Raw genomic sequence first — 23526 nt, 5'->3', positions numbered from 1 at the left:
GGGGGAAATCTGTTACCAGGGCAGAATAAACAAGAGGGGCTTAATTATATTGACTGTACTTCAAAGTGGTGAAAAACAGGCAGGAGAATGAAAGGGTGGGCTTGATGGAATTTGGCAACCTTGTGGAGAAAACTTGGCTGATGCCCCTTCCCACAAAAGCGAAGCAAATTAAGACCCAAGGCATACAGTGGAGCCTTCTTTAAACACGCCCAGATCCACCCCACCCCTCCTTTTGTTTTTGAAGCATCTACTTTGGTGGTTGGGACGAGGGTGGCGCTGTGGGTTAAACCACAGAGCATAGGACTTGCCGATCAGAAGGTCAGCGGTTCGAATCCCCGCGACGGGGTGAGCTCTTATTGCTCAGTCCCTGCTCCTGCCAACCTAGCAGTTCGAAAGCACATCAATAGATCAGTAGATCACACCAGTAGATAAATAGGTACCGCTCTGGCGGGAAGGTAAACGGCGTTACCGTGCGCTGCTCTGGTTCGCCAGAAGCGGCTTAGTCATGCTGGCCACATGACCCGGAAGCTGTACGCCGGCTCCCTTGACCAATAAAGCGAGATGAGCGCCGCAACCCCAGAGTCGGTCACGACTGGACCCAATGGTCAGGGGTCCCTTTACCTTACTTTGGTGGCTGCCTAATTTCAAAAAGGCTGTAATGGTCAGAAATCCCCAGGGCTTAGACGACGCAGGGTATTTCACGAGCATTCGTTGGCGGGGACTTTAGACGACGTCGCCTCCAAGTTCCGCTGCGATCCTCCCCCCCCCCCCCGCCACTTTCCTTACGGCAAGAAATCCCATCTTCGGGGAAACTTCCCATTGCGCAACCCGACTTCGCCGGCACGCTTTCCAATCCCACCCCCAAAACCTGGAAGCGCCCCTTTCTCGGAAGAATGCGCGAGGGAGACAACCAGAGCAGAGCCGCCTTTGGCAAAGCCTTCAAAGGCGGAGGGGGCGGTGGGGACACCCCCAAAGCCACCAAGCCGTGGCTTTTATCGCAACGCCAACGTGGGTGCAAGCAGCAGCAGCGCCCAGTGCCCAACTGGACTTGCTGGGAAGTTTGATCCCGCCTGTCCCTAGCACGTTGGGGAATGGATCCAGGCCCTGGGATTGAGGGGTGGGGGTCGGGAGCCTGTGGGGTGGGGGTCGGGGTGGGAGCCCGCCCTCCCCCCTTTGGAAAAACCAGCAGCGCGCCCCCTCCCAGCTTTGCGCAGCAGCCCTTCTCCCCGGCCGCTGTGCGCCCTGCCAGCCCGAGGCGTTGGCGAGGGTCGTGGGGGGCTTTGGGGGGGTCTCCGTCTCCTGCCCGCCCCCCCACCCGGCCAACGCGACTCGTCACTAACCTGCCGTCCCCAACACGGGCCCGCATGGACGCTGCCAAGTGCGGCCTTTCTGGGCACCCGAGGAGGTGGAGGAAGCGGTGCCGCCGTCGCCGCTCCTCCGGCGATGCTACTTTCGCTGCCGTCGCCGGGCAGGGCTCTAAGAGGCGTGGGCGGGCCGGGGCAGGGTCCCTAAATCCCGGAGCGCGGAGCTCCGCCCCCTGCCATCCCGAGAGGGAGGGAGGGAGGGAGGGGGAGAGGGAGAAAGGGGAGGGGGATGCCTGGCGCGCAGCCTTGTAAGGCGAAGAAGGACGGGGAAGCGAGACGCGCGCCCTCGAGGAGGCGGGAAGGCAGGGGCGCATCTCCAGCAGCGCGCCAGCTTATGGGGGGGGGAGATCGCGTTGAAGAATATTGGGGGGGGTGTCAATCACCACCAACAAATAGTTACCCCGCCGAAAAAAGCGACGGACGGACGGACGGGGGGGGTGAAGCATGATGACCTCGCGGTGGGTCGATGCTTTCCCATTTTGCAGAAACGCATTGCGCGCTCCATCGTGGAACGAGTCGGCTGGAATGAATGGCCGGGGGGCGCGCTGGGGTTTGGAAACGTTGTTCCTGGCTGCTGCTGCTGCTGCTGCTGCTGCTGCTGCTGCTGCTGGCAAAGGGGTACCCAAGGATGGTGGGAATAAATTCTGCCAACCTTCCCCCCCCTCCCACACCAACTTCATTAAGAAGGGGACCCCGACATTGGGGACCCCCTCCAAAGCTGCGCCGGAGTTCCGCAGTCGTTTTGCAGCGCTCTGGGTAATTGAGGGGTTCGTAGTGGACACCCACAAGTCTAACCTTGTCCAAGTAGCTTCAAACCGGTGCCAAAGTTTGGCAGAGAAAACCCCATGTTTTGCAGCGACCTACACACTGAGTATTTGATAGGTATCGCCCTAAAACCCAACATTGTCCGATTCATTTCTGGACATGGGTGTAGCCAGGATATATTGGGGGTGCAGGACCAAGATATTGCTCACGCAATTGGTCAGTTAAGCATTTTTATTTATTTACTTTATGGGGGGCAGCTGCACCCCCTGGCTGTGCCCATGGACCCCCCCTTTTAGAAACTAATGGTTTGAAAGATCGGTTAATAACAATTAATAATGCATTTTATCTTAATTTAGTAAACAATGAAGGCGCTGTGAGATTTTTCAACATACCCATTTAGCATGCCCGAAGAGCTGTGCGGATAAATATGTGTTTACTATAGACCTGGAAAAAATGGAATTGCAGCTTTGATTGTTCATTTAACACGGATGTTGTGTTCATTCCAGTTGTCATGGACTTACCTTGAAGACCAGGGATTGAATCCCATCACTCAATCAGCCGCGAAACTCAATGGGCAATCTTGGGCCGTCCACCATCTCTTAGCCTCACCTACGTCAAAGGGTTGTTGTGAAGAGGAAATGGAGAGGAGGAAAAGAACCTTGTACACCAGCTTGAGCTTCTTGGAAGAAAAAGAGCATGGTATATAAATGTAATAAATAAATAATAGTCAAATCTAAAATGTCATTCACATTTTTCAGAGGACTGTTCATAGGAAGAACATATATTTATGTACCTCTAGCATGCTCAAATTGGTACAGGTTTTCAGCGCCTTCCCATTTTTATTTCTATTTTGAAGCAATGTAAGGGAAGTTCAGAGGGACATGGGTGGCACTGTGGGTTAAACCACAGGGCCTAGGGCTTGCCGATCAGAAGGTCGGCAGTTCGAATCCCCACGACGGGGTGAGAAACTGTTGCTTGTTCCCAGCTCCTGCCAACCCAGCAGTTTGAAAGCACGTCAAAGTGCAAGTAGATAAATAGGAACCGCTCTGGCGGGAAGGTAAACGGCATTTCTGTGCGCTGCTCTGGTTCACCAGAAGCGGCTTAGTCATGCTGGCCACATGACCCGGAAGCTGTATGCCGGCTCCTTCGGCCAGTAAAGCGAGATGAGCGCCGCAACCCCAGAGTCGGTCACGACTGGACCTAATGGTCAGGGGTCCCTTTACCTTTTTAAGGGAAGTTCATGGTATTAGTTGTCACATCTTAAAATGTAAAATAAAGTATGTCCAAGTAATTTTTAAAATTTGTTTGAAATTAACATATAAACCACATTAAGTATGCTTTCTATAAGTTGGCCCTAATTAAATATTTTAGTTCATCTACATTGGCTAATGGGAGGAGGGGTCAGAAATACTGCATATAAAATTAACATGGCACTTGTTTAGTTTTTAGTTTTTTTAGTTTATTAAAATTAAGTCAAGCATGCTACATCAGATCTCTCATCAATTTAGAGTGGAGATTAAAATTCCAGGGGGGGGAAATCCTCGGTTTTCTTTTTTTCATTCAAAATGTTTCAGGAAACACACACGGTGCCTCCCAGGCCAAGCAAAATGACAGGTTTGACCTGCCTCTTTGGCATCCCATATGTAGGTTTGTTAGTTAACACAAAAACCCTGTTGAGCGTGAAGTTACCAGCATGGATTCTGTGCGTGTTTCTACATGCCAAGTTTTAAAACAGGTGTAGGAGGGCACACATGCACTTGAAACACAGTACAATATGCTGCCTTGAATATGCATACCAACTTTTAAGTCTGATATCACTCTCAGCCTTCAAATCTCATTGTTCCATATTTGGACATCTTGCCTGGCCCCTTTTGGATGTGGGTTTTGGGGATGACACCTTGAGAGTAGTCCAGCAGGCATGTTTACGTTTAAAACATCAATCTACGTTTTAGGTATGTATGGAAGTGAGAGCTGGACCATCAAGAAGGCTGATCGCCGGAGAATTGATGCTTTTGAATTATGGTGCTGGAGGAGATTCAAACCTATCCATTCTTGAGGAAATCAGCCGTGAGTGCTCACTGGAAGGACAGATCCTGAAGCTGAGGCTCTAAGACTTTGGCCACCTCATGAGAAGAGAAGACTCCCTGGAAAAGACCCTGATGTTGGGAAAGATGGAGGGCACAAGGAGAAGGGGACGACAGAGGACAAGATGGTTGGACAGTGTTCTTGAAGCTACCAACATGAGTTTGACCAAACTGCGGGAGGCAGTGGAAGACAGGAGTGCCTGGCGTGCTCTGGTCCATGGGGTCATGAAGCGTCGGACACGATTAAACAACAACCAGCTTGAATCCCAAATCCATTTTCAAAAACAGGAGAGAGAAATGTAAAACAGGTGGTAAACGCAGCAATTGAAGTGAGACCTCTTCTTGGATAGTGTTTTTTCCTAGCACATTGAAGCCCACGGTTGATGAGGCAGTTCTGCTGGCCAACCCCACTGACATTTCATTGTGCCTGAGGTAAATTCTCAGCTGACAGCTGCATTAAATGGGAGTCAAAACCTGCCACCTGAGCTGGTATTTTTAGCTTGTTTTGGGGTAAGATCATCTTTGACTTGGGATCAAATCTGGGGAGGGGTATATGCTGGACTTTTTTTCAGCCGGAACTCTCCAGAACTCAGTTCCGGCATCTCTCAGATGGGTGCCATTGCCATTATAAGAGAACGAGGGTGAGTTCCAACACCTCTTTTTCTGATCGAGTGCTCCTGCCTGCTGGCCTGGAAGATAGCTAGGGTGGGCTCTCTCTGACTTGTCTATTTCTCTTTGAGCGCAAATGTACAAGTAGCAGCTAGAAAAAGGAGCTCCTCAGGGCGTTACCACATTATCTATTTGCTGAGCATTCACCCTGATTTGTTTGCCGGGAGCTTAGGTGACTGGGCTATTTAATGAGCGATCCACCTGATTTGTTTGCGAGGAGACTAAGTGTTAGCCCATGCTTCGCACTGCATTTCCCTGATTGCAAAAAGCCTGGTCTTTTGTTTGTTACACAAGAGTTCCCAATCAATTATAATTGTGTGACTTGAAATTGCAGGAATATGTGATTGAATCCCACCTGAAAATAGCCATCTGTCTGGAAGCGGCCTCACATCCTTTTGCTAAAAAACAAAAACAAAATAGGAGAAAGGAGAAAGATGCCTACTGAAAATGTCAGTATCACTTCACCCCAATTGACAGGTTCTTATGCTCAGCCACCGGATACACACAGCTTTGTTTGCTGAGATCTCAATCATTCATCAGCCCAACAGATAGGTGGTCTTGTGTGTGTGATCATCCAAGAAAGCGGAGTGAGTTTAGGAAAGCAAACATTTGAAAAACACTCCACTCTAAATGCGCTCTCACAAGGAAGTGTCAGGGGACTCATTTTCCGCATGGCAACGTTCACAATGTGAACTGCGGAAAGTAGTTTGTCCCATAACTTTTCTGCGTACCATCAACATTGTACACACACGCACACAAAAAACGCTTCCGGAAGAGCGACAACTTTGGTTGTTTCCACACTCGAGCTCTTGAGGGACTGCTTTTCTACAATTAGAAATGATGTGCTGTTCTTCAGTTCTTCGTGATGCCAAGGTGAGACATTTGCCATAAGGGTTGTTGGTGTGACTACACTCGCAAGGGTGACGAGATCATTAAAAGTGATGAGATAGGTGACACTTCTTCACACATCAGAGCACAAGAGAAAGCCTTTGAGCACGGATGTGAAAGGAACAATTATTTGAGGCTGAACAGATGTCTGCACAAATTATGTTAGTTGTTTATGCATACACCATTTTCTGGAGTTCTATAATCCACGCTGAAAGACATGATGAAAAAGCAGCTTGCTTGAAGAATCAGGTTTTGCCAGTCAAACTCTGTAAGTGGCCTGGTATATTCTGATGAGGTGTCTCTTCAACTGGATTTTAAATTTGCCCCTTTGGTAGAGAAAGTGTTCGGGAAGCAGCTATCGTTTTGCATCGCCATATTGTAGGTAGGCAGTTTCAAAGATTCTGTGAAACTCTCATGCTCAGCACCCACTAACATTATTGTGCCTGACTGACAGTATTGAACTGCTGGATTATGCTGTTTTTGATATACATCTTTTGGGCAACAACTCTTGAATGCTCCTAACAGTACAAAGCAACATGGCTGATTCATAGCTCAGGATATGTGCATTACATGAGTGGTGACTGGAAGGCACCAAAGTGTGGTCAAGAATGAGGAAAATGTACAAGTGACCAGCTCTGAGAACACCTTCTATGACAATGATGCTGATGACAATTGGATCTGCCCTGCAGGTGAATAGTCACAAAAGCATGACTTTTGATACTGACTTGAGCCAGCAAACCAAAGCCTAAGTTATTGTTACTGTATTTTTTGCTCTATAAGACTCACTTTTTCCCTCCTAAAAAGTAAGGGGAAGTGTGTGTGTGTGTCTTATGGAGCGAATGCAGGCTGCGCAGCTATCACAGAAGCCAGAACAGCAAGAGAGATTGCTGCTTTCACTGCATAGCGATCCCTCTTCCTGTTGTGGCTTCTGAGATTCAGAATATTTTTTTTCTTGTTTTCGTCCTCCAAAAACTAGGTGCATCTTGTGCGTCTTATAGAGTGAAAAATACGGTAATTGTTTAAGATGTAAAGTTACATTCATATTATCATGTTTTATGTTTATTGTGGCATTATTGGGGAAATAGCAACCTTACCCCCAATGTTTTTGGCTCTTTGTACGTATGATGGACAGGCAGGGACATGGGTGGTGCTGTGGTCTAAACCACAGAGCCTAGGGCTTGTCAATCAGAAGGTCGGCAGTTCGAATCCCCGCAATGGGGTGAGCTCCCTGCTCCTGCCAACCTAGCAGTTCAAAAGCACATCGAAGTGCAAGTAGATAAATAGGTATCACTCCGGCAGGAAGGTAAATGGCGTTTCCGTGTGCTGCTCTGGTTCACCAGAAGCGGCTTAGTCATGCTGGCCACATGTCCTGGAAGCTGTCTGCGGACAAACGCCGGCTTCCTTGGCCAGTAAAGCAAGATGAGCACTGCAACCCCCGAGCTGTTCGTGACTAGACCTAACGGTCAGGGGTCCCTTTACCTTTACATAAGATGGTCATACCTCTACAGTAGACATTAACTGACAGAAAGCAATTGCCAAGTTGCTAAAAGATTTCAAATTGTTAGGGCTTAAACCGGGGCCAGCCCAAGACATTTTTGTCCTTGAGGCGAACAACGAAATGGCTCTCCCCTGCCACCAGGGAAGAAGGGGTGAGTGTATATGTACATCAGGATGAAGGAGTGGATAAATATATCCATTGGGAACAGGAGTGGGGATCAAATCAATCTTAATCAATGGTTGAAGTGGGAATCAAAGATTGTTGTGGGATTTAAAGGGGCCCACCCTGAATCACATTGGGTGAGTGCAAAGTCCAGGAGACACCAGAGGGCAGTCCCTAGGGGTGAGAGGAAGAAGAAGAAGAGTTTGGATTTGATATCCCGCTTTATCACTACCCGAAGGAGTATAAAAGCGGCTGACATTCTCCTTTCCCTTCCTCCCCCACAACAAACACTCTGTGAGGTGAGTGGGGCTGAGAGACTTCAGAGAAGTGTGACTGGCCCAAGGTCACCCAGCAGCTGCAGGTGGAGGAGCAGAGACGCGAACCCGGTTCACCAGATTACGAATCTACCGCTCTTAACCACTACACCACACTGACCAGCAGCACCTCTTATTTCCTGAGAGGCCACCGCAGAGGCAGCATGGATGTTGCTGAAAGGAGGTGCGAGATATGGCCTCAAAGGACAGCTCTACAGCTATCTGTGAAACTCTCCTGCCCAGCACCCACAAACAATTTGAAATCCCTATTTTCATCAGAGAAATGTTGGAGGGTCCATACCTTTTAGTGTCACAAGCTGTCACAAGAGATTGATTAGGATGTCTCTGGTCTGAATTGTGCTTTTGGTATGAACTTATTAGTTAGCTTTAGGCAAGGCCCTCAAAACCCCACTCCCAGTGCAAGGATAATAATACAGATCTATTTCACAGGGTTAAGGTAAGAATTACTATATAATACATGTGGAGTGCTTTGTATACTCCAGAGCACTATATAAATGCTAATTCTTCTAGAGAGGTAGCTGTGTCAGTACGCTGCAGCAGAAGCAAATCTTACTTTGAGCACCGTAATAACTGGCAAATTTATGGTGGCAGAACCTTTCATGACCCACTTTGAGCCCACTTTGTCTAGAGTGAAACAAGTCTCTTAATTAAGACTTCATAAAAAAACAGATATCACATAATGCGCAACACAATATGCCACTACAAATAATATATAACCCAGAGAAAAAAATATACTATTAATACAGGCCGTTCCTAACAATGAATATACATGTGTGTGTGTGTGTGTTCTGTTCGGTTTTATTTTAGTAATTATTGTTCCATAAAATGATGAAGAGAGTCTGTTTTTCTTTACATTTATTGGCTTGAGGACTGCAAATTATTGAATGCAAAGTATGTTAACTATGGAGACAGCAATTTACCAGATTTTTCTAATTTAATCTCTGGATTTCCAGGAGAATGCAACATCTCTCTTAACCAAGAGATGTTGTTTGCAGATGATGTGGCCTTGACAGTGCACTCTGAGAAAGCTCTACTAAGACTCATCAAATGTCTTGCGCAAGCCTCCATAGAGTTTGGCCCCGCCATTAGCCTGTCAAAGAGCAACATCCTAGGTCAGGACATCATCAGAACTCCATGCATCAGCATTGGAGAGAAGTGTATTGGCAAGGAAAATATGATGCTAACCATCAATACAAAGATGAAGGTCTATGATCATAACTGTACAGAACAATCTTAAATTTGCAGAGGAGTATATCCTTTGGAATTATATACTCAAGACATGGAATCTAACAAAGGGACAATATGCATGGACTTTTCGTGTCCTTACTATGGCAAGAAGACGGGTATTGATGAACTGGGAAAATAAAAACGCAGCTCTCTTTAATGATTGGATTAAAGATACGGTATGTACAAACTCACTACACATGAACAAGTTGTGCACAAACATAGACTTGCCATGGACAAATTTAACGATTTTTGGAATTCATTTTTGTAAATACCATATTAGATTAAGGTCTGGTTAATTACAATAACAACTCCCCTTTTTGTAATGTACACAGTATCTTTTATTGTTCTGTTTTGTTTTCTACATGGGTACTATTTCTTCCATATGTGCTGTGTAAGAAAGATCAGGAGTGTTACATGGCAGGACAGCCTCAGAGATGTGCTCTCCCAAGCCCACATTCCCAGCAAGTCCAGTCAAAGGCGACTATGGGGTGTGGTGCTCATCTAATTTTCAGGCTGAGGCAGCTGGCGTTTATCCACAGACAGATTTCTGGGTCATGTGGTCAGCGTGACTAAACTGCTTCTGGCACAACGGAACACAGTGACAAGTGCCAGAGAGCATGGAAATGCCGTTTACCTTCCCGCTGCAGCGGTACCTATTTATCTACTTGCGCTGGTATGCTTTCAAACTGCTAGGTTGGAAGAAGCTGGGACAGAGCAATGGGAGTTCACCCCGCTGTGGGGATTTGAACTGCCAACATTCCAATCAGCAAGCCCAAGAGCAGGGGTCAGCAAACTTTTTCAGCAAGGGGCCGGTCCATTGTCCCTCAGACCTCGGGGTGGACGGCGGACTATATTTTTGGGGGGGGGGGGAGAAAGAATTCCTATGCCCCACAAATAACCCAGAGATGCATTTTAAATACAGTTGACGCTCAGGCTGCAAATGTAATCCGTGCGGGATGCACGTTCGCAACCCGCAGTGGCGCTTCTGCGCATGCGCAAAGCGCGATTTAACCATAGCTGTCAACTTTCAGATTTGAAAATAAGGGATCGGCAGCCTCGAAAATAAGGGATCAGCAGCCTCACCTGTCCCGGGGACAGTCTACGGGATATCTAACAATCCGGGATAGCAGTGGGAAACGGCGCTGGAATAAGGGAATTTCCCGCAAAAAAGGGGAAGGTTGACAGCTATGGATTTAGCGCTTCTGCGCATGCGCGACCCCCGAAACCCGGAAGTAACCTGTTCTGGTACTTCCGGGTTTCGGCGGGTCCGTAACCTGAAAAAACACAACCTGAAACGTCTGTAACCCGAGGTATGACTGTAAAAGGACACATTCAACTCATGTAAAAACACACTGATTCCTGGACCGTCCGCGGGCCAGATTTAGAAGGCGATTGGGCCGGATCCGGCCCACGGGCCTTAGTTTGCCTACCCATGCCCAAGAGGCTCAGTGCTTTGACCACAGCGCCACCCGCCTCCCTCATACAGTGGTACCTCTAGATACGAACGGGATCCGTTCCGGAGCCCCGTTTGCATCTAGAAGCAAACGCAACTAGCGATGGCACGTCTGCGCACACGCGCGTCGCTATTCGCTGCTTCTGCGCATGCGCGTGACGTCGTTTTGAGCGTCTGCGCATGTGCAAGCGGCGAAACTTGGAAGTAACGCGCTCCGTTACTTCCGGGTTGCCACAGAGTGCAACTCAAAAGCGCTCAACTCGAAGCGCATTCAACCCGAGGTATGACTGTACAGTGGTACCTCGGGTTACATACGCTTCAGGTTACATACGCTTCAGGTTACAGACTCTGCTAACCCAGAAATAGTACCTCGGGTTAAGAACTTTGCTTCAGGATGAGAACAGAAATTGTGCTTCGGCGGCACGGCAGCAGCTGGAGGCCCCATTAGCTAAAGTGGTGCTTCAGGTTAAGAACAGTTTCAGGTTAAGAACGGACCTCTGGAACGAATTAAGTACTTAACCCGAGGTACCACTGTACCCAGCTTTCCTTGTGGGACTACAACTCCCAGCATCCTTAGCTACCAGGACCAACAGCAGCGGGAGACCCGAGTTTGAGAAACACTGCAGGGCGGAACTCTTTGTCTCCGGCCGCGGGGAGGTGGAGGGAACCGGTGCAGCGACGCTCCCGGTCCGGGTGACGGCGCCGCCTCCGCCACGGCGGCCTCAGGGCAGGAGGGAGAGAGCAAAGATGGCGGCGGCGGCTGAAGACCAGCAGCGGCCGCTGCAGCCGTTCGCGGCCGGGGCTGCCGCTTCGTCGGCGGGCGCTTCCTCCTCCTCGCAAGGGTCGTCTGGAGGGTCCAACCCTCTCTCTCGCAAGCTCCGCAAAGTGCTGGAGACGCGCCTGGAGACGGACAAGGTTGTCAGTCCTGCCGTATCTGAGAAATAGGCACCGGTTTTGCGAATCAGAGCCATAGGGAAGGCGTCGTTCGTGTGGTTTCTTTTCTCCAGGGTGGTTCTTTAAAAATGACTGGCTTAGTTGACGGATTCCCCTTTTCTAGCTGGTTAGTGAACAACAGCCCAAGCCCTAACCAGGTCTACTCAGAAGTAAGCCCCGTTGGGGCTCACTCGCAGGCAATTGATTAAATTATAAATGAGACTTTTTTTTTTTTTTTTAAGACTAGACACCACCATTGAAAAGGCAGGGAAGTGTAATGAAGTAGAGAGGGATCCTTTTCCCCCACATGTGGTAGTCCTGTAAAGGAATCAGGGAGTTCTGGGAAGTAATTTACAATGGATTAAAAAGATATTTTTTTTAAAAAAAAACAACCCCAGCCCAAGACAACCCTTTTGGGAATGGTAACAATAGAAGTCCCTAAAAAACAAAATTATTATATGCCACCACTGTGGCTAGAATCTTATTGGCATGGAGAATGAATACAGTACCCACCAAGGAAGAGTGGCAGTTTAAAATGCTTGAATGAGCTGAATTGACTGAATACATCAGCGGTGTCCAGACTTTTTTCAAAGAGGGCCAGATTTGATGAAGTGAACATGCGTGAGGGCCGACCAAAGAAGTTGTTGACCTTTTTTTAGGATTAAAGTTATTGAGCTTTTTTTTAGGATTTTACCCCAGGAAATAAACTGCCAGGGGCAGGATTAAACCAACCAGCGGGCCAGATTAGGCCCCCCCAAACAACAGACTTGAATGCGTGGAATACATCTTTTGCAGATAGGAATGAGCATTCCCATCTGGAACCCCTAGCTGAATGCAACTCAAGCTGGACTGGTGCCCTAGAATTGGTCTTCACAATACAGGACAGAGTTTAGCTTTACTTGCAAGTAATTAGTTGATTGAGTTGACTATGGCATAATTATATCAAGTTGATGTTTATATTCAAAAATATGTTGAGTATTTAATCTATATATTTGCTATTGTAAACTATATTGTAAAGATAGTTTAGCGTTGTTAAAATGTGATTTATCTGGAAAACTGAAGATGTTTTCTGTGTCTTCTGATGTGTGTCCTTTTTTTAAAAAAGTTCATTTTGTATATGAACTGTCAACATGATCTTTATATATTTTTATAGGAGATGTTAGAAGCGCTCAAGGCTCTTTCAGTCTTTTTTGTAGAAAATAGCCTGCGTACTAGAAGAAATTTACGTGGAGATATGGAACATCGCAGCTTAGCTATAAATGAAGAATTTGTTCACATTTTCAAACAAGTGAAAGAGGTATGCCATTTTTATTCATTAATTCTCTAAATGTCCAGCAGGAAGCTGACAGTCAAGGGCCTCTGTAAACCCTGAGGCAAATGACTGGCTGGTAATTCCATTGCTTGGTTCTGTTCCCCTCTACTGTACCTGTCTAATTTGTGGAGAGATGAAAGAAGCACACAAGATATCACGGGGAAACTGGATTAGACTTGGTTGTGGCTAAATATGTTCATGTTCAGAAAGCAAAAAACAACCACATTGGCCAAACAGGGAACTTGTGAAGATAATCTTGTTAAGAGTAAGATGAGAAGTAGAGTGTCTTGTTTCATGAATACATGTTGGGTTGTAGAAAAAATGCGGACAGCTATCCTTTTCCTCCACTTTTCTCTATCAATGGGTGCCTCTCTCACTGGGCACTCTCATATATATATATATATATATATATATATATATGTGTATATATATATATATATATATATATATATGTATATATGTATATATTTATATGTATATATATATATATGTATATATATATATATATATGTATTATTGATTTTAACATATAAATTATAAAATGTACCACAAAATTTATCACTTATACAATCTTTTGAGACTTCCATCAGCACCTCTGATGATCCACCGTTTTAACCACTTCTTCCAATAATACTCCTCACAAAACTTCTTGCAAACCTACAAATGTCATCTGATCTTCACAAATACTTTTCAAATAGTCCGTAAATTTACTCCAGTCTTCTGTGAATTTCTGGTCCCGCCGGTTTCGAATCCTTCCTGTTAGTTTATCTAATTCTGCATAGTCCATTAACTTCATCCTCCATTCTTCAATCGTCGGTAATTCTTCTTGCTTCCATTTTTGGGCCAATAATATTCTTGCTGCTGTTATTCTCTCACTGGGCACTCTCATTGGCCACAGTTCAACAGCCCCTATGAGTATGTTCACAAAATCTATATAAAATACTACCAGATCTCCATTTGCCACCACAAATTTTCTTTAGATATTACTATTGCTGCCTGCTATCCTGTACAGACTTACCTGGGAGACAGCTTCATTAAAGTCAATGAGTCTTACTCCTGAGTAGACATGTATAGAGCAACACCGTTAGTTGTATCTCTGGAGCTATCCAGCACTTGTTGGGAAGCACGAATGCTAAAAGTATGTAATGCTTTCTTATACTGCTGCGCATCCAGTTTCTCCAACGCTGAAAAACCAAATCTGGAGCTTCAGGGAGGAAAAATCATTGGATATTCGTATCAGTGATTGTATCATACAACAGTGAAGATTATGCTTGTTAGGGAAACTGTCCAATAGTTCTGGTGTTTCAGAAAATTGGTGGGGGGGGGGAGAGAAATGTGGAAAAAGCAAATTTCAATATGAGTGCTAGTGTTTTAGGCTACTTGTCTGTTTCTGTGCTCTTTCAGGAACTTGAAAGCATAAATGAAGATGTGAAGTTTATGAGCGACTGCTGCCAGGAGATGACCAATCACTTGAAGGTAAAGAATGGATTTGTGTGCAGATGTAGTAATTTCTGGCACACTGGGACTTGGTAGTTTCAACAGCACAGTACTTTCCCCCAGTACAACACATAGAGATCACTTTTGATCCCAGTGTGAAGATTTCTTTTTTTACAGCCATGGGAATTCTAAGGCACAAAAGGACCCCCTGCATGAAAAGAGGTCCCCATTAATTTCTATGGTCTGTTTTTGGAGCCTTTCACTGTTCAGGAATCGACTCCATCTAGTGAAATCAAAAGGGCATTTTGCATGCATAAGAACTCTCTGTGCACATTATTCTGAGCTTGTGTGTATGTAAATCACCCAGGTTACGTTTCTAAAACATATTTCCTATGAATCATTAGGATCAGTTTCCTATGAATCATTATGATCAGATCATCAATATTGTTGTCAGGTTAACGGGGTGGATATGTTCTTGTTACATTTGCCACCTGTCATGGATGCTTTTAAGTGAGATTCCTACATTTCAGGGGGTTGGGCTAGATGACCATTGGGATCCCTTCCAACTGAACAACTCTATGATTTTTATCCCACCCTTCCTTTAATGGGTTCCCTTTTTATCCACACAAGTATCCTGTGAGGTAGATTAGGCTCGGAAAGGGTGACTGATCCAAGTTCATGTCTTCAGTGAGAAGTTGAACCTGCATCTCCACAAACCCAAACCAGCACTCTTTTATACTTGCTACACTTCTGTATTGCACTGGGCCCTAGTTCTAGTACAGTGGTACCTCGGGTTATATACGCTTCAGGTTCAACACTCCGCTAACCCAGAAATAGTGCTTCAGGTTAAGAACTTTGCTTCAGAATAAGAACAGAAATCGTGCCCTGGCGGCAGCAGGAGGCCCCATTAGCTAAAGTGGTGCTTCAGGTTAAGAACAGTTTCAGGTTAAGAATGGACCTCCGGAACGAATTAAGTACTTAACCTGAGGTACCACTGTATTAGGAAGACAGTACAGTAGACCTGCAACTTAAGCAGATTTATTTTGTGCACATTTACCTGTTTGGAAAGAAAGGGGGGGGTGAAAGGGCATCCGAGAAAAGAAACTTTGGCAATCCCACCCACCATTGCACCCAGTGTGTTTTGACTATACACAATTTTGCCTTTATGTGCTATTTCTGGAATGAAACCACTGTGTATGTTGCGGGTCTACTGTAATAACAGGGGTCAGCAAACTTTTTCAGCCGGGGGCCAGTCCACTGTCCCTCAGACCTTGTGGGGGACCAGACTATATATTTTGGGGGGGGGGAAATGAATGAATTCCTGTGCTCCACAAATAACCCAGAGATGCATTTGAAATAAAAGCATGCATTCTCCTCATGTAAAAACACGCTGATTCCCGGGTGGTCTGGATTTAGAAGGCGATTGGGCCAGATCCAGCCCCCAGGCCTTAGTTTGTCTACCCATAGTATATAAATACAGAAAATGCATATATTGGGTTCTGCCTTTAAGAAAAATGTAGCTTTATTTGTTTCTGAAGCTTAACTGCCTTTCTGTTCACTGTTCTACTGTGCTTAAATGACTTATAATTTGGTTGAAACAGCAAATGAAAAAGTAGAAATATACCGTAAGACCTTAGTGGGGTTTAACTGTAATTATTCTGGTCTGTACTCCAGGCAACCAAGGAGCAAACCCAGGATTTAATAGAAAAGACAACTAAGCTTCAAGCAGAGAAGTATGTATTTGCCCCTTTTGTTATATTTATGTCAAATTAGAATGCTTTTCTGGATTCTCCCACATTTGTACTGAATGAAGTCACCTTAGGGCTGTTTCCAGTGGTCATTTTTATTAAACTGTTCTTCAGAGATTTGCCACGGGATATGCATCTTTCCCTTTTTCTAATTGCAGAATTTTCAGAATGAGAGAATTTCGCGTTAACTCACTTTGCATAATATTGTGTGAGCATTGAAAGGTCCTCTGAGTATAGTTTCTGAACTTTAAAGAAGTATGGTTCTTGGACTTTTCAGTTTCTCAATAAGAATGGATATCTATTCATTACTATTTAAAGTAGACACGATAAGTATCAGGCTATGTTCAGTAAACTCAGTTATGCGATGTAATTTAAAACAAATTAGCTCAATAATTGAAATTGCCAAGAATGCAAAGGAGGGTAGCAAGTCATTTTTTTTTGTTAGCGGCCCAACATCTAGCTTTTACTCACTGAGTAAAGGTAAAGGGACCCCTGACCATTAGGTCCAGTCATGGCCGACTCTGGGGTTGCGGCGCTCTTCTCGCTTTATTGGCTGAGGGAGCCGGCGTACAGCTTCCAGGTCATGTGGCCAGCATGACTAAGTCCCTTCTGGCGAACCAGAGCAGTGCACGGAAACGCCATTTACCTTCCCGCCGGAGCGGTACCTATTTATCTACTTGCACTTTGACGTGCTTTCGAACTGCTAGGTTGGCAGGAGCAGGGACCGGGGATTCGAACCACCGACCTTCTGATCGGCAAGTCCTAGGTTCTGTGGTTTAACCCACAGCGCCACCCGCGTCCCACTCACTGAGTACTGATATGTAAATATAAAGCTGGTTGAATGACACTCAAGTAGCAGTTTCTTAATATGCTTAATTTATTAAGTGGGTATTATTTTCCTGCTTGTTGTATCATTATATTGTTGGATGATTCAATGTAAATCACCGGGGCTATGTATTTAATACACTGAAGTGGCATAGATTGCTGGATGTCTTTCTTCAGTGGATTAAAATCCTATTTCCAGGGTGCTCTCTCCCCCCCCCACCCCCCAGTGTAAAAAGGTAAAGGTAAAGGACCACTGACAGTTAAGTCCAGTCGCGAACGACTCTGGGGTTGCAGCACTCATCTCGCTTTATTGGCCGAGGTAGCCGACGTTTGTCCGCAGACAGTTTTTCCGGCTAGCATGACTAAGCCGCTTTTGGTGAAACGAGCAGCGCACAGAAACGCCGTTTACCTTCCCACTGGAGCGGTACCTATTTATCTACTTGCACTTTGATGTGCTTTCGAACTGCAAGGTTGGCAGGAGCTGGGACCAAGCAACGGGAGCTCACCCTGTCACGGGATTCGAACCGCCAACCTTCCAATCGGCAAGCCCAAGGCTCAGTGGTTTAGACCACAGCACCACCTGCATCCCTCCCCCCCCAGTGTAATTTGTATAAAAAGCCAGTTGTACCATTTATCTGATCTTACCGCATTTATCATAATATCTGAAACTGATTCTGCTTTCTGGGTCGGATCCAGATCTATGCTCATTGGAGATCTGCTTATGCTGGAAGAAGGGGCCAGGGATGCACTGTTCACTTATTCCTCCTTCCCCCAGTGCCCCCCTGAAAATCTATGCACATGGTTGGGGCACCCTGGAGGGCTGCTGCAGGAAGGGAAAACTGGTGAATATTGCCTTCCCACTACCTTCCTGCAATGAAGAACCTCCATTGGATCATGGTGTCCTCTGTGGACAGACGTAGCTGTTCCTTTCACAGACTGGACGATCTGGTTCCAACCTATTAATAAATTTCTTTTGTTATTTCACTTCAAATATAGTTTCATTTACACTTCAACCTCTATTTTTTCGTTCTATCTACATATTCCGGGACGAGGGTGGCGCTGTGGGTTACACTACAGAGCCTAGGATTTGCCAATCAGAAGGTCGGCGGTTCGAATCCCCACGGCGGGGTGAACTCCTGTTGCTCGGTCCCTGCTCCTGCCAACCTAGCAGTTTGAAAGCACGTCAAAGTGCAAGTAGATAAATAGATACCGCTCTGGTTTGAAGATAAACGGCGTTTCCATGCGCTGCTCTGCGGCTTAGTCATGCTGGCCACATGACCCGGAAGCTGTACGCCGGCTCCCTCGGCCAATAAAGCAAGATGAGCGCCGCAACCCCAGAGTCAGCCACAAATGGACCTAATAGTCAGGGGTCCCTTTACCTTTACCTGATGTATAAGGCTCATTCAAGACAGTTTCTGGGAGTATACCCCATAGAACTCATTGGGACTTACTTCTGAGTCAACACACATATATGACTGTGCTAGAAGTATCCCATTTTCAAATTTCAACCTTTTAATTGCAGCCAAAGGTTAGAACTGAAAGCACAGATAGCAGATGCTTTCATAGCAGAATTCCAGCTTTCTCCAGAAGAAATGAATGTCCTTCGAAGCACAAGAGATGGGCCTGTTACAGAGGTAAGTACCATGAGCATGCACACCGATAATATTCTAGCTTTAGCAGTTGAGGTGGAACCTTTCTGTTCCATTTACCTTGTTCCTTTCATATTGTGCGTTCCCTATAGCTCCTAATGTATCATAAAGAGTTGTTAATATGATCAAAACCGAGTATTTAACCCAGACATTCACCAGCACTTTCGTACTAAAACTCATGGGCTAAGCATATTAATGCTAGAATCTGTAAGTTAAGCATATTTTTTACTGAAGACTTGTGTTCATCAGTTATATATTTAAAAAGCCTGTCAAGCATTCTCTATATGCTAAGCCTTACTTCTTCGTTTTGAGTTATAGGTTATGAGTTTTTAACTGCTTATAGGTATATTTTTTGTGTTAGTCCCATAATTTTGTGTCTGCATGATTCCCTGGTCTACCTATAAAAAAATCAAAATACTATTAGCCATTTACACACTCTTTTACAACGTGCATGTACACACACACACACACATACATACTCTTCTAGTCTTACAAATAAAAAGGAAGAAATAAATCTTCAAAAAGTGAAAATCCTGGCACACAAAGGTTGTTGAGGTTTTTGACAAAGTTGTTGAGCTTTCTTTAGTTTTGCCCACAGTTGTTGCACTTTTTTTGGTAAAATCTAAAAAAAGAGTGTGTTTTTGAGCTATTTTTAAATGAAATTTGCCAAAATCTGCTCTATTGGCATGGGCTGCCATATGCCCAATTTTTCCTGGACATTTCAGTGATTTCCACCTGGACACTGTTTGCAAGGGCTGAGTACTGGCTGTGTTCGCAAAATTGCGTTATGTATGGCAAACCTGCTTCCTTGAAAGGATACAATATGACTTAACTCATAGACCATGCCTAGTGGTTTTCTTTAAATGTAGGCAAAAACATACCTTGATGCGTATTTGGAGAAATTATGTTTGGGATGGTGGTTGTGAAATAAAACTCTTGTTTTAGTATTAATAATAGTATTCCATTGTTTAGCATTGAGATCTTGTCTATCCTCCCACTAGAAATTCCTTTAACTGCAAAGTTTGTGGCCTATAGTATAACGATCTGGGAATATTTCTGTGTGGACAGTTTGCTTTAATAAAATACCAGTGACTTTCAATCTTGCGTTTCCTAGGACTTTTTTAAGGTATTGGGGAGAGTAAAACAAATTCACAACGATGTCAAGATTCTTCTACGCACAAACCAGCAGAGATCAGGGTGAGTTCTCACCGAAGAACTACAAAGCAATGGCTGAAGTAGTAGTCATCATTCAGTTTAAGCTGTATAAAGTGGGCTGTGAATATATTTGGAACAGGGAAATAGCTCTAAAGATTATTATGTGTTTAAAGATTTTTTTATTTTCATAAAACACTTATTAAAAGCATTTAATTGTTTTAAATTTGCAGCCTAGAAATTATGGAACAGATGGCTTTGCTTCAAGAGACTGCTTATGAGCAGCTTTACCGATGGGCTCAAGGTACCTTAGTTTTTTTGGATAATCCTTTTTCTTGAAAAGATGCTTATTTAAAGAATGTTAGCAGTGCTTGATATTAACCACAAGGTGGCAGTCTTGGAACACCTACCAAATTCTATAGCCTCAACTTATTCATTATACTCATGTTTAATCCTGGGATATATATATTTTGTTAATGTGTAAGATTAGCCAGTACTATTTGGTGCACCAAAATCATTATGGTTTATAGAAACATTTATTTTACTGTATTTATATATTTTTTTTCCAGGAGGACCTTGCATGCATATAATTACATAAAATTATTAAAACAATAAGCACCAACAACTACACAATAAAACAAAACAGACAAATGGGAGGTCTTCGCTGCAGGTCACATTCACCCAGTGCTATACCAGCTGCACTGGCTCCCGGTGGAGTACAGGATCAGGTTTAAGGTCCTGGTTTTAACCTTTAAAGCCCTATACGGCCTAGGACCCTCGTACCTACAGGACCGCCTCTCGTGGTATGTCCCACGGAGGACCTTACGGTCTTCAAACAAAAACATCTTGGAGGTCCCAGGCCACAGGGAGGTTAGGCTGGCCTCAACCAGAGCCAGGGCTTTTTCGGCTGTGGCTCCGATCTGGTGGAACGCTCTGTCACATGAGACTAGGCCCTGCGGGACTTGACATCTTTCCGCAGGGCCTGCAAGACGGAGCTGTTCCACCAGGCCTTTGGCCAGGGCACAGCCTGACCCCCTCCTTTGGTAATCCTCACAGAACCCTAGCCCAATGGTTGCCTTTGAGCTGATTTTAGAATGAAATGATTTTAGAATGTTGTATATTTTATTTTTGTTAGCCACTCTGAGCCCTGCTTTTGCTGGGGAGGGCGGGCTATAAATAAAATTTTATTGTTGTTGTTGTTATTATTATTATTATTATTAAATGTTTGCAGTCAGCCTAGCAATACCAACTGCATCAGCATTATCTCTTCTCGTTCTCCTATCTTTCAGCCACCCACCCCACTACAGGAGTAGGTTAATTTTATAACAGGAATGTTTTAATAATAATAAAATTTATTACAGTCCCAGACCAGATTCACATACCGTACTACGCAAACATAAAACACAATAGAATAAAGTTTGAATTGACAATCGAATATGACAATAAACAATACGAATATGACAGCCTTTAGAAATGTGGTTTAGGTTTTAGTCTCTAAAATATTATCTAGAGTTTGCATCTGAGGTCTTAGTCTTTGTAATAGCACAGCTTGTTCCCTGAGTTTTATGGCAGCTGGAATGTTGGAATGTTTTAATGTTCTAATATTTTAAGCTCCCTTATTAGCCCCTAGGCATCCTGATTCAAGACCTGCTGATTTGGAAATAACCACATATGACTCAAAATGACAGCCCTGGGCAGGACTTAGGAGTTTAGTCTCCTAGGCCTTGAGATGAGGAACTTTTAAAATACTGTATTTTTCGCTCTATAAGACGCACCCGTCCATAAAACGCACCTAGTTTTAGAGGAGGAAACAAGAAAAAAACGTTCTCTCCCTCTTCAGCGAAGTGGCAGGAGAAACGGAAGGGGCTCTTTGCTGAAGGGGTGCTGCGCAGCTTTCCCTCTCTACACAGAGCCTTTTCAGCACTGAAGAGGTGCTGCGCAGAGAGGGAAAGCTGCGCAGCGCCTCTCCAGCAGAGCAAAGTCGGAACAGCAAGAGGGATCGCTGCGCAGCGAAAGCAGTGATCCGTCTTTCTGTTCTGGCTTCTGGGATAGCCGTGCCAAGCCTCTTCAGGCTCTTTGCAATGCAAAGCCTCTTGAGCGCAGCGGGAGGAGTGCTCCAACTGCGCTCAGGAGGCTTTGCGTGGCTATTGCTGAAGCCAGGAGAACAAGAGGGATCGGTGTACACCGATCCCTCTTACTCTCCTGGCTTCAGCGAAAGCTGTGCAGCCTGCATTCGCTCCATAAGACACACACACATTTCCCCTTACTTTTTAGGAGGGGGAAAGTGCGTCTTATAGAGCGAAAAATACGGTAAGCGTTTTAGTTACAAATAGGATTTCAACAACTTTCGTTTATTATTTTTAGAAGGCTGTAAAGATTAGAAACATTGCTTACGATTGGCCTGATCTTTTCTTCTTTGCAGGCGAATGCAGAACTTTAACCCAAGAATCCTGTGACATTTCTCCAGTTCTAGCTCAAGCAATGGAAGCTTTGCAGGACAGGGCTGTTCTCTATAAGTATGTTGCCTATCTTAGTCGCAGAACATAATGTCACCAAGATTAATATTCTGGGGGCTTCATCCTTCTGACCACAAGCTAGCTTAAAAAGTTCATTCATTGTGGAATTGAATATTTCAAGGCGTGGGACTTTCACTCCACTCTACATCTTTTGTGCTAAAGATTTGGGATAACTACCTATCAAATCATAACAGGGAACATGTTATGTTATGTTATGTTATGTTATGTTATGTTATGTTATGATGTTATGTTATGTTATGTTATGTTATGTTATGTTATGATGTTATGACTTTCCTTTTTTCAGCAGCAGTTGACTGATTTTTAAGGAATGTTAGCAGTGCTTGATATTAACCAAAAGGTGACAGTCTTGGAACACCTACCAAATTCTATAGCGGGCGTAGGCAAACTCGGCCCTCTAGATGTTTTGGGACTACAACTCCCATCATCCTTAGCTAGCAGGACCAGTGGTCAGGGATGATGGGAGTTGTAGTCCCAAAACATCTAGAGGGCCGAGTTTGCCTATGCCTGTTCTATAGCATCAACTTTCTTTTCGTTTAATGAAATGCCTTGCTGAAATACATCCTAATATTATTTCTACATTTTTATGTCTTTATAACACAAAGGCACAGTTCACATGTAACATCAGACTCTGATTTAGTGCTAGTTGGATGAACTTCAGCAAGCTGAAGCAGAACATCAGATTCATGTACTCCCTTTGCCTTCTCTACCCCCCCTTGCCCCCCGCCCCCCAAATAAAATAGCTGGGAGGAGAATCTCTGGAAAGTTTGGTTTCACTTTCAAGAATCCGAACTTAGCATTACATTCAAGGGATCCTGGTTTAAAGAATAATATAGTGGTACCTCTGGTTACATACTTAATTCGTTCCGGTGGTCTGTTCTTAACCTGAAACTGTTCTTAACCTGAAGCACCACTTTAGCTAATGGGGCCTCCTGCTGCTGCCACTGCGCCGCCAGAGCACGATTTCTGTTCTCATCCTGAAGCAAAGTTCTTAACCCGAGGTACTATTTCTGGGTTAGCGGAGTCTGTATCCTGAAGCGTATGTAACCTGAAGCGTATGTAACCCGAGGTACCACTGTAGAATCATAGCGCTGGAAGGGGCCCTGACGATCATCTGGTCCAACCCCTTGCAATGCAGGAATATGCAGCTGTCTGTTACGGGGAACAAACCTGCAACTTTGGCATTATCAGCACCACACCCTGACCAACTGCGCTATACCCCTGTTAGCAAACTTATTTTCATAATAAACCAGCTTCAAACCATGGGTTTAAACAAGGATCCCTGATTCAAACCTAATGCTAAACTGGTGTCAGGCAGGCTTAATTCGGCCCATGTGTTCCAGGCCCCCCTCTTAAAAAAACCCTCTGCCACCAATATAATACAGTGGTACCTTGATTTACAAACTTAATCCATTCCGAAATTCCATTCTTAAACCAAAGCATTCTTAAACTAAGGCATGTTTTTCTATAACAGCAGGGGGACTCAATTTA

General features: G+C 44.8%; 2 protein-coding genes and 2 long non-coding RNA genes across 6 annotated transcripts in view; 2 read left to right on the top strand and 2 right to left on the bottom strand.

Annotated features, from left to right (window-relative positions):
* The window catches only part of LHFPL6 (LHFPL tetraspan subfamily member 6), a 30816-nt gene extending 29320 nt beyond the window's left edge, over window positions 1-1496 (bottom strand). For both annotated transcript variants that reach the window (XR_013984106.1, XM_080999390.1), the window contains exon 1: window positions 1341-1496. The gene's annotated coding sequence lies outside the window, so the exon portion shown is untranslated. The remainder of the gene's footprint in view (window positions 1-1340) is intronic.
* The window catches only part of LOC308473752, a 77019-nt gene that overhangs the window by 34521 nt on the left and 18972 nt on the right, over window positions 1-23526 (bottom strand). The window lies entirely within an intron of this gene.
* Window positions 1996-6485, top strand: LOC308473687. Its single transcript, XR_013984198.1, has 3 exons — window positions 1996-2120; window positions 2636-2828; window positions 4082-6485. It is a non-coding gene; the product is annotated as an uncharacterized lncRNA (long non-coding RNA).
* COG6 (component of oligomeric golgi complex 6) overlaps window positions 11005-23526 on the top strand; it is a 35452-nt gene continuing 22930 nt past the window's right edge. Inside the window, exons 1-8 of one of the 2 annotated variants that reach the window (XM_080999132.1) lie at window positions 11005-11360; window positions 12532-12675; window positions 14095-14166; window positions 15802-15860; window positions 18223-18334; window positions 19464-19546; window positions 19735-19805; window positions 21924-22017. In XM_080999132.1, coding sequence (XP_080855258.1) covers window positions 11193-11360; window positions 12532-12675; window positions 14095-14166; window positions 15802-15860; window positions 18223-18334; window positions 19464-19546; window positions 19735-19805; window positions 21924-22017 — 803 coding nt within the window. In that variant the 5' untranslated portion in view covers window positions 11005-11192. The remainder of the gene's footprint in view (window positions 11361-12531; window positions 12676-14094; window positions 14167-15801; window positions 15861-18222; window positions 18335-19463; window positions 19547-19734; window positions 19806-21923; window positions 22018-23526) is intronic. The other variant, XM_080999131.1, reaches the window with a different exon arrangement.

The sequence above is a fragment of the Podarcis pityusensis genome (genome assembly GCF_964106645.2).
Source record: "Podarcis pityusensis genome assembly, chromosome: 3".
NCBI classification, from domain to species: Eukaryota; Metazoa; Chordata; class Lepidosauria; order Squamata; family Lacertidae; genus Podarcis; species Podarcis pityusensis.
The sequence above is the reverse complement of the archived record's forward strand: the minus strand, read 5'-3'. Positions and strand labels throughout refer to the sequence as shown.